Consider the following 11,716-nt stretch of genomic DNA (forward strand, 5'->3'; position numbering starts at 1 on the left):
ACAACTTGCAAGCAAAATATAAAATAGAATTTATGATGTCTATTCAAGTCTACCTTTTAGGTTTCATGTTAGTGGTATGCTTACTTAATCTCAATTTTGTTGTCATTTGCCTAAACTTTGCATTGCTTTTCTTACTTGCATTTAAATAGTTGAGAGAGAAAACATGTTTCACAAGTATCATAAATGATGCATAGGCAATGATATGGTGCACAAGCATCATCTACTAGTTTTATAGAAGACATCAATCAATTTGGAAAGTTGATTTGAAACATTTCAAGCTCAAATCATGCAAGAACAAGAGATGAAGTTGTAACTTGCATACTATACATTAAGTCTATTTCTTGGTTTACTCAAATTGGAATTATATGAATATTTATAATAATAATCAGTTCTAAGAAAGGGGAAATATTTTTTAAAATATAAAAGAAGGGGGCATAACAACTCGAGAGACTTTTGAGAAGCATGTTTCAAACTAGATTTGGAGGAAAGCTATGCAAAAGTTGTAACTTGCATACTATACATTGAGCCTATTTCTTAGTTTACTCAAATTGGACTTATTTGAATATTTATAATAATAATTGATTTCGAGAAAGGGGAAATATTTTTTTATATATAAAAGGAGGGGGTATAACAACTCGAGAGACCTTTAAGAAGCATGTTTCAAACTAGATTTCGAGGGAAAGTTATACAAAAGTTGTGAAAACTTGGAGGAGTAGTGGCAGTTTTGAAAGGCCCATGTAAACCATGCCAAAATTTCCAAGGATCTACATGCAACCTATCTGTGTGGGAGGGTGGCAAATTCAATGGCATATGCATATTGTCATCCATGTGCAAGTCATGCACATATGCATAATCTCATCCCTGTGCATGCATTTATGCAACATATGATCCTGGTGCATGTGCACGTGCACGCGCAAGTGCAGTATGTGCTCCTTGTGCATATATATAATGCTCCTTACTATGCATGCAGATAAGTATTAAAGTGGTTACATCATGCAATGCCTTGTGAATGCATGTGACACAAGCACCATGTCACGATCCTTGGTTTGATGCATATATAGTGGTGGAATGTCGAAGTCGATGGTTGCATACAAGGGTTCAAGAGGTGGGGATGATGGCGGCTGCATGGCGGTTGAGGTGGGGGTGATGATGAGCGTCATGATGGCAATGGTAGTACGGAAGGAGAAGAGGATGGCCGGTGAGGGACTCTTGGCGCTGCAGCTGCATCTGCCGGTTGAACTTGGCGATGAACTCCTCCGCTCGCCTGTTCAGCTCCTCCCGGCTCATCGACGGCTCTCGTGCCAGCAGCTCGCGCCCCGCCGGCTCATCATCGACGGCTCCGCAAGCCCCACGTTCTCGATCAGTGGCTACCGCGTCATTGGCCGGCGTCGCCGACGACCGGGGGGAGCTGGAGAAGCTGCGCTTCTTGCCGGCCCGGCGAATGGCTGGGCGACGGTTGTCGTCATCCGGGCGGCCGGTCGGAGCAGCAGCATCGATGGAGGGCCGGTTCTGCGTGATGGCGGCCCATGCCTCTTCCAATGAACGATAGCTTTTACTGTCACCTTCCTCCTCCTCCTCCTCCTCCTCCTCTTCTTCTGCTTGCTTCTTCTTGTTGTTCTCCAGCTGCTTCTTCTTCTTCTTCTTCTTCGTCTCCATCCTCCTCTCGAGGACCTCTGCATCTCTTCTCTCGCAGCTCTTGCATTCCCTTAGTCTCTCCTCACCGCGACTCTCTACCTTGCTTTCACATTCTGATGATCCTTCCCTTCCATAATTCTCCTTTTCCTCATCATGATCATTTGCCACCGAATTAGACTCATCATCACACGACTCGTTCATTACCATTGCACGTGAGCTCGCCATGGCATCTGCCTTAGCATACTCCCAATCATCGAAGTCGACTTCTCTGCCAGCTCTTGATCTTCTTGATTGCCTCTCCATTGAATTACAATGCTTCCATAGCTCCGGGGCGAGCTTTTCTCGCATTGAATCGGTCCCCCGCAGCACATGATGATGGTGGTTACCGTGAATCTGATGATGATGACGATGATGATTCCCCAGCTTCGTGGTTGCAAAGAGGGTGACTATGATGGAGTTGAGAAGAAAGAAGGCATAAGCTGGGCCTTTGAGGAGGCCATGAGCCAATCTCCAAAGTTGTAAGGCTAAAGTGGCACATGAGGATTGAAGGTCAAGCCACACAATGGCTATGAGCAGGGGGAGGATAGCCATGCTGAGCTTGATGAAGATGGTAAGCAAGGGAGAAGCCTTCTTGAGGGAACCGCTCTCCATGTTTACTTAGAGATCTAGCACAAAAGCTATATAACTTGAATGTTGAAGCCTGAGAATGGCTACACTCTCACTTTGTATAGGTCTTATGAGATTTATGAAGGCCTCTTACTCCTTTATTTCCTAATGCCATGCATTAAGATCCCATTAGGATAACCAATAGCTAGAGATTCTCTATCTTTAACGGAATGTGTCTTTCTGTCGAGAAGATTCTAACACCCTAAACTCTTCAAATCTACTATGAAAATAATACCATGGGCTTGTGTATCCATTAATAATCTTTTACTAGGTAATTCAATGATTAACCAAACCTCTTAAGTGAATAGCTAATCATCATTATACATCTCACATGCTTCATACAATTAGACCATCATTTAGTGTCTTTCTCCACTCATCCCAAAGTTAAGGATTTCTGCTCTATAAAAGTCCAAGAAAATAAGGTTCAAAAGGGTCATATCTTTGGACAATGCTTGTGAGTTCACCACATCACTTTTAAGTCTTTGCATGGTAGTCTGTCAAATCTAAACTCCCTCTACTTTCTTTTGGATCTTGCAAGAAGGTCTTTAACACATGGCACTCATTAGAGCTATTCCCTATCAACTTCATTGGGTGATATTTTACAACCCATTAGTGAAGTATGCTTTTTTTAAATGGCATGCATCATCACAAGAAAAGCATGGTTGTTCCTTTCATACTTGAAGTTTGTGGTGTTTCCTGTTCAAAAACGCCTCCAACAAGCACTATTTACTCTTAAGATAGAGATGCCAAGTTGTACTTTGTGATCATTAGTGTTTCTATTTTTCTTGAAAATACATTTGCTAATATTTATATTCTTTTTTGCTTTATCTTTAGTCTTCCTCCTTGTCACTAATTGCCACGTTGGTGCATCCATGCATTGTAGAGAGGTATTAAAGGCTCTTAATGGCATCAAGTTATTATTTTTGGATCTTTTCAAGAATCATCCAACTTGTCGTATTTGTAGAATCAAAAATTTCTATTCTCGTTGAAAACAAATTTCTACAAGTTGTCCCAATCAAGCAAAAGGAGTGCTATAGAAATATCAATATACTACAAGAATGAGATCTAAAAATTTGTCCAAGTTTCCTTAAAAAGGACATAATATATCCTAATCTTATGCAAGAACTTATTGCTCGCCTTATAAAAGAATTGTGTGCTATGTGTTGTCTTCATGTTTCGCATCTACCTACACTATAACATTGCCACGTATAAGTATGAAATGCCACGTGCATTTCCCTTCTTGTTTTTTGATCTAAGAAGAGAGGGAAAAAAGGATGCTACTTGTTTTGCTCTTCATGTGGCATATAGAACATAGGTCTTACCAAATCAACAATAACTTCTTTCGAAGACATGCACATAGACTGACATGAAACATTTATTTTTCCTTAATTTCTATAAAATATTTAATTTTTAGAACTAACTTTCAAAAAATTCAATTTTTCAAGATCTCAGGTTGGACGTAATCAATGCCCATTGTATTCATTATAAAAATATGGTTTGTGTAAATTTAACATATTCTTCCTCTCTACCTACATTACTAATAAGTGGTGGAGCATTTTTGTTTTAAGTTTCCCATCACATAAGCCCCATATCTCATATTGCCTCCCCTTAATGTCCAAAGCTTGAAGCTAATATTCATAAACAAAGTTTCAATAATAAAAGTTTCTAGTAATCATGAAGACGTCTTCCAAAATAATAGCTTAAGTTCCAACCAATGTAACATGCAAACCACAATAAATCATAAGTTTGCCTCATAGACCATGCACCAAAAATATCTAGACATGCATGATATGCTCCTTGAAGTTCAATACATCTTTATCATATCTACCTTGAAGCTTGACACAAGTTTTATGTCAAGAAAATATATAGGTCCCAACATGTCTTTTGTATAATGCATTAGCTCAAATATTATCATTTTCATGGATGTTTTATATTATACTTGTATATTATATGTTGGGAACAAGAAGCTGCACAAGAAATGCTTATCCTTATATGTGCTTTCAAGCACCCCCTTGGGTCATCTTATTCATCAAAATTTAAGGAAATAATGTAACCAATATAGACTTGAAGAGGGTAGAAGTTTCTAAGTTCCATTAGAAGAATACGTAACACCTTTACGTGTTCTTCCATGTAAAGTATGGATAACAAACTCTCCTAAATCAAATGATGTACAATATTATGTATAGTCACATTGGATGGTTTTATGATAGTTTCATTATGTTTTATATAGTTAGGTGGGCAATCTCAACCTTTATTGTACCTTTTATGCAAGCTCAAAATCTCACTCAATATTTTAGAGCTCACAAATGTGGAAGAAGAAACCACATGAAATAGTAAAGCTCAAGTCTTTTATACACTTGAACACCTTTGTAATTAGTTATTTCATGCCTTGCATGGTCAAGAAAAGGATCAAATTACATTCAAGTAAAGTTATTGGAAAATGTGATGGCAAATAAAATTTGGACCAAAAAGTGTAATCTTGTTCATGAATGTATATGGTGGATGGTAAACAAGGTGAAAAGGTAAACAATGTGAAAAAGAAAAGATAAGGGAGACCAATGAAGTAGAATGGAAAACTTAGCTAGCAATCATAGTTTACTGGTTGAGAGGGACTAGAAGCTTAATACAATCCCAAGTTCATTGCTTGAGGAGTAAACCAAGTACATCCTTTACAAATTTTGATTAATGTTCTAGAGATTATTTCTAATTCCTAGTACTTGACATCTAATATTTTAGTGCTACCCTTGGTGTTAGATTGCATCTAAATTATGTGACGTAGTGTTATGAACTACTTTGACTGACTTGCATGTTTTTTCTAGTGCAAATCTAATTATGAACCACTTGCATAACTTGCATGCTTATTCTAGTGCAATTAAAGTTGGAGCTCATGAGTAAACCAATCAATTTAACTTCTACAAGTTAATCGCGTGTGTTTGTGCTTGTGATGGAAGAAAGATAAAATATGGGAGTTTGTAGAACATAAGAACAAGACAAATGAGTGTAGCTTTGAAGCCATGGAAATGAAAAACCATGAGGTAACATATGTATCTATCCTTTGGTTAAAGTAGAAACCTTAGGAGAAAATGATGAAGTTTAGAGTCATAAACTTGCATTTGACCAAAGACCTTAGGCATAAGCTTTGAAAAGTGTATACCACTTGCCTCACCTTATGATATATTCTCTTTCTACAATGTTTTCCAAACCCAATGTCCTTTTTGGTGGAAAGTAATGTGACAATTCCTCTATTATATTTTCTTTTGGTTGTGTGATTTTTCTAGTTTCCTTTTGTCATGAGAGTAATTAGGCTAACATGCTAGCCATTTCTATGTAGGACATGATAGTTCTCCCCTTTCCTCATTGAGTGATACATAGGTGAAGTTTGCACTTATTTCTCGTTCATTGCTTTCAGAATCGAGATACATCAAGCTCCATCTTTTGCCTCACCTTTCTTCTAATCCCACATTCATTCTCTGTTCATTTCTCATGGTTTCATAACATTGATGTAAGAGCTTTATGCTTGTATCTCTATTCTAAATGAGATTAACTTGTTTGTTATTAAGTTCTTTGATAGCTTGCATTAATTTTCTTGACATATGATTATTCTTTAGCTTATTGACTACTTTGATAGTGTGTAGCAATTTATTTATTTCAAATGAGATTTTTTTTTTTGTTTATTGATTTCTTTGATAGCTTATAGTAGTTTCTTGACATAACATTCTTCTTCGGCTTATAAAGTTTCTTTTAACCAAACTCTCCTTATAGGTGGTGAAAAATTAACAATTTTTGTACTTGAGTGTTTGCTATTACTTAGGCATCTTATTTCTTGCGTTTTTATAAATTGTTTGCAAACATTATTCCTTAGTAGCCATCCATGATCTTGGAAGTAAAATTAGATCTTATGAAAGCATTGAAGTCTAGTAAGGAATATTTTGATAGCTAAATTTTAGCAAGCACTTCAAATCAATATCATTATCAACCTTGTTGTTAATGTTAATGTTTCCATATTTACAAAAATTTAGTTTCATAAAGACAAAGAACACAATATAAGCATGGAAAGTGTAGGATAGAAAAAGACTAGGCACTCCTTGCCTAGATTTAACCAGTGCTTCACATTGGTTTTAGGTTGGTTCTTTGCACCGCTGTTAGTAGTAGTTAGGATATTTTGTGTTCTAACTATTACTAATACCCCCAGTGCAGGTGAGGGGGTACGGACATGCACACACAAATCTCAAACTTATTTTCTCACGCTAAAATTTGTTTATTGTTGAAGATAATATGTAAGCATTACATCCATTTGCAACACCTTGGACATTTTAGCATTTCTAGGTGTGTATGTCTTCAACTAAAAGTTATTATCTTAGAATCATACACTTTAATGAACTAGAAATGCTAACAAATAGTAAGGATGATTCATAAAATATGAACAATGCTTGTTGTGTGTTGCGTTTATGCATGCCTTCTAAAGTGTATAAAATTGGGCCTATAGGCTCATAAGTGCAATCTTTTAGCATGCTTCATGTTGATCATCTTAACCATTTACTTTCAACCTATAAAAAAGATGTATTACATGGGTAAGTGTCTAGGGTTTATGGCTCTATAGTCATTATCTTACCACAACCTTTAGCCTTAATGACCAATGTCAAGAGTTATAAATTTCTTGAAGTGCATGGATAATCATTTTTTATTACTTGTTAAGCTTAAATGAATAGAAATCAACATACCTCTCTCTCTCTCTCTCTCTCTCTCTCTCTCTCTCTCCTTTGTCCTATATGCCTTTGATACATCTAAAAGGACATTTATATAACTTGATTACTTTCTCTATATGTGTGTGTAAATCCTCAAAGTTAATCTTCAATTAAATATCAAGATTATGGCTCATATGATCATATTTGACATATCTTAACATGGTTTCACACCACCTTAGCTCTTTAAACCACCTCAAATCTTCATGCATGTGCTCAAATGATATGTTTGGGAACACTAATTAGTATGTAAAGGCTCTAACATGTAAGTATGATGTAAGTAATGTAACATGATCTCTTTCCTATAATGTAACCTAGCTTGTTCCAAACGTCTAAACACTAATTAGTTTATAAAGCCTCCAACATGTAAGTACAATGTCACATAATATCTATCCTATAATGTAACCTACCATCACCCAAACTTTTGAACCCGTTGAAATAAGCAAACATGAACTTCTGAAAACCAACATGCCATTGGAAATGTAGAGATATTTATAGAACACAAAGAAGAGTGCATATAATTAATGTTCTACCAAAGTAGTTATAGACATAGCTTCATTGACACTAGAGGTAGTATTGGCATCAAGATGGGGAGAGTGAGCAAGAAGGGATGTTGTGGATTTTAGAAAAAGGGTGGTTTCGAGACAAATGTAGGGCAAGAGTCAAACACTTGCTAGGCAATCTTTGGTGTCAATGTCCTACATAATGGTGCATAGAATGTCATAGTGTTGTATGAGGCCATGAGATAGGCACACAATATATTTGAGAAAAATATTGAAAATCTATGGTATTTATAGCTACATGCCATACAAAGAATCTAATCAATGTATGCCTACTACAAGGAGCAAAAGGAAGCCTCCTTCATTGTTCTAGTACATGCATAAGATCTCACCCACTACCTTTAACTAGTTTGACCTCCTTTGCATATACCTTATGACCCACCATTGGTTGCCTGCTCCATAGTAGATCAATTGTCGTTTTTAGACTCTTATCTTACATAGCCTATGATATACATAGCTAATTTCCATGCTAAGCCAATCTACCTTTGTTTGTCATATAATAAAACCTTTGTACGAAATATTCATCCATGTTTGCCATATAGCAAAATTTGTTTTGAAATCAATGTTTTGCTATGTCACAAACTTGAGATCTCCCTGTGATGTAGTGGCTTGTGCTCTAAACATCGATCGATTGATGTGAGAGAGAGAGAGAGAGAGAGAGAGAGAGAGAGAGAGAGAGAGAGAGAGAGAGAGAGAGAGAGAGAGAGAGAGAGAGAGAGAGAGAGAGAGAGAGAGAGAGAGAGAGAGAGAGAGAGAGAGAGAGAGAGAGAGAGAGAGAGAGAGAGAGAGAGAGAGAGAGATGATGATGATGATGATGACGATGATGATGCTCGTGACCACTCCATTTCTCAACTCCAGTCACCATGCCCATTCTATTGTTGCCCAATATGCCACACTATAGCTAAACAAGGCACTAATGATGCCAAAGGGACCTATTGGCACCTATAAATGTAGTTGGAGGGACCTTTTCTCACGAACCCCAAACCTCTTCTAAATATATAAAATGATGATGATGATGATGATAGGGTTTGGATTATGATTAATATAGTTCATTTCCTAGGTTTTACTATTAGAGGTCAGGATGAAGTTTAAGGCACCACACTTCAGCCTCATTTTAACCCATTCCAACCTCATCTTGTATCCAAAATATCGTGTTTATTTACTCTAAAGTTCTACTTCTACTTTCAAATGAGCATGAGGGGTCTAGATACATAGCGATTTCCTCTACAACTAATATAAATGTTTCATTTCTAAATTATAGGGCCTAATATGAATCGAATTGAGGCCATGTCCTCATCCAATGTAAAGCACCTATTATGGCATTGATGTACATTTTATAAGTTGATATAATTATTTATAGTTTCTTACTTCTTACCTTGTTTACTAGAAAAAAAAACCTTTTATAAGGGTGTACTGGCAAAATTTGTGATGGAAATAGTCACAAAAAAGTTTAAAAATGTCACAACCCAGCATTAAAATGTTTATTCATTGATATGTAACTCAAAATGGATATACTAATATATATGTTGGAAATAAGATTAAAATATGCATTGATATGATTGTGGAAATTACTGTAACATGCTCGCCTATTGACTGTCCAAGCATGTTTTAGCGAATCTAAGCGTTGCTGCCCAGCACTCCCATGGAATGTTTCGGGGTTTGCCACCTAGGGTTTCCCGAATCTGCCTCGCAACGAAATGTTTGCGGCCGAGAACCCACTAGGATCGACTTGAAATTTGGGCTCCTAGTGGCCAAGGTCTCCTAACAGCATTCTAGTGTCGGGTCCTGTACATCCTACTTTACGTAGAGATACCCAAGCTAAAGCTGACCCATATCACACTTGGTTCAAAGAGAATGGGAAGCAAGAGGGATGTGCTGCTCGACCTCTCTGCCCCTAGGGCATAGTCCCATTCCAGTCCCCTAAAACAACATGAATCAGGGTTCTATCCTAACAATTTCTAAGGGTCGGTATTGGGTAAAACCTTGTGAGAAGCCTCCTAGTTCTCTATGACCACCCTGCCGTAGGACAGACCTGTTGGGGGTTCCGCCCACTCACTTCCCTCAATAGGCATTCTTTAGTTATCTAATTAGGTCCTATCACATTTATGTGTGACATTTAAAATCAGCTTCCTTAATTAATCCTTTTAGGGAATGGGTTTTGTTCCGTAATTTACAGCACAAACACGAATACAAAGCAAGCAATCTATTGACAAACAAGTTCCTTAACTTATCTTCAAGTTAATCTTTGTCTCCTACCCATACAGGAGAAATTATATATCCCTTCTATCCAACAGAAGTAACTGGTCCAAATCACATGGCACCACAAATTCTATCCTTTATCTAGAATAGGATCTCCCAACATGCCCAAATGTTGGGGGCCACGAAGGTCTTCAACTCCATTCTAGACCTAGCAAGGGGTGTCCAGAACTCCACCTGACCCGCAAGCTGTTTAGGAGTGAAACATCATTCCCATGGTTGGCCTTTTCACCACTCGACCTTCGGCCCATGAATCGAGTAGTGCCCTCTTCGGGTTAATCCACGGTGTGATCATGGAGGTGATCCACCCATGCAAAATATCCTTCCTTAATTAATCCAGTTAAGAATCAGGCACAAACAAGGCATTTAGCCCTAATATCATTTTCTAGGAAAACATTCCTTGATCCCCATGGCAACTTGCTATCACAAACCCTTGCCATGCATTTACCATAAATCACAAGCACTTGGAATGATCATCCAAACAACAAACCAACAACTAGTTGAATGTGAAAGCATTTTGGATGTTGTTCGATCAACCAACAAAAAAACCAATTGTATTCTTCCCAAACAATGCAATAATAGTTGCGATAACATTTCCATCACATATATGCTCTCCCCCTTGGGATCAAAGAGCGATTTTATGTAAAATTTACTTAACACTTGTATGCACAATTTTTAATGTCATTCTTTTTACGATTATGGCATTCATAACCCCTGATTGATTCTTCCTTGTAATTGCTCTATCAACTAATAAGCCATATGCAACTAGGTGCAATTAACTTCCCTTAATACATGCACTTTGCAAGCTTTCGAATATGTGAGATGAAATGTATCCTTTCCGATGACCTATACTTGTGCATCATAGTATGGGGCCTAACGTATCTCATATGAGAATCAAAGCAAGCATCTATCAATTTGGAAATACATTACTTACGACCGGTATCGCAGTTGGATTGACAGTGATGCCTTTGCCCGAAACTTCGTTGTTGGTTGTGGGATTCCATCTGCATGCGACATCCTTCGCTTGGGACCCATCGCCTGCAAGTAGATTCGAGAAATAAAGAAGACGGAATAGATTCGAGATAGGAGAGTGAAGAGAAGATGGGTTAGTCGAAGACCGAGATAGGGGAGAATTGAGCTAACTCTCTCCCTCACAGTCTCTCAAGATAACTCCTTTATTTCTCTCTCTCTCTCTCTCTCTCTCTCCCTCTCTTTCTCTCTCTTTCAAGCTCCTTCTCGCAATCTCTTGGAGGGGTATCCCTCTACCTCTCTCTCTTGTAGCCTCTCGGGGTCTCCTTGTGCTTCCTTGTGCCTCCCCATGCCTCATATTTATAGTGAATTAGAGAAGAAGGGTTGTGGCTAAGAATATGAACTCTTTATCGAGGGGATCTTGCAAAAATCAGTGATTTGGTGCTCAAATCATAAATCTGATGGTTCCATTGGCTTTGAAAGGGAGGTAAAACCCTAAGACACTTGATGAGAAATCTTTCAGTTCACTCCTTCTTCTCCCTGTTTGAAGTGCCATTTTTTGTCTGTAGACTACAATCGCGGCGCGCATGATTTCACCAATCTCTCTCTCTTTTTTTTTCTTTTTGTAAAATCTCCAAAACTAACTAAAATATCATTTGCCCTTAAAAAAAAAAGACATCCAATTCTAGAAATCTCCATATACTTTAGTTAGTCTTTAGTTAGTAATCTTACTAACTTATTAATTGACTAACTTTCGAACTAACCAACTAACTTTTAATTGTGTGGAAATATTACAATTACCAACATAGATAGTGTGCATATACTGATGTGTGTAGATGATTTTTTTGATGGAATAATAATGAATGTAGAGAAACAAAAAGTAAGAGG

At 37.5% G+C, this 11,716-nt stretch overlaps 1 protein-coding gene across 1 annotated transcript; it reads right to left on the reverse strand.

Annotated features, from left to right (window-relative positions):
* Positions 1-624: 624 nt before the first annotated feature.
* On the reverse strand, positions 625-2,367 carry LOC148015557 (uncharacterized). Its single transcript, XM_087665455.1, has one exon. The coding sequence runs from the start codon at positions 2,284-2,286 to the stop codon at positions 1,099-1,101; it is 1,188 nt and encodes a 395-aa protein (XP_087521581.1). The 5' UTR covers positions 2,287-2,367; the 3' UTR covers positions 625-1,098.
* Positions 2,368-11,716: the final 9,349 nt, after the last annotated feature.

Source organism: Lygodium microphyllum, chromosome 24, assembly GCF_053477565.2.
Source record: "Lygodium microphyllum isolate KBCC chromosome 24, Lygodium_microphyllum_v1.1.10, whole genome shotgun sequence".
Taxonomy (NCBI): Eukaryota; Viridiplantae; Streptophyta; class Polypodiopsida; order Schizaeales; family Lygodiaceae; genus Lygodium; species Lygodium microphyllum.

What these genes read in the sequence shown, in the direction of transcription:
- LOC148015557 (XM_087665455.1), bottom strand. Translation starts at nt 2,286, where the DNA reads ATGGAGAGCGGTTCCCTCAAGAAGGCTTCTCCCTTGCTTACCATCTTC.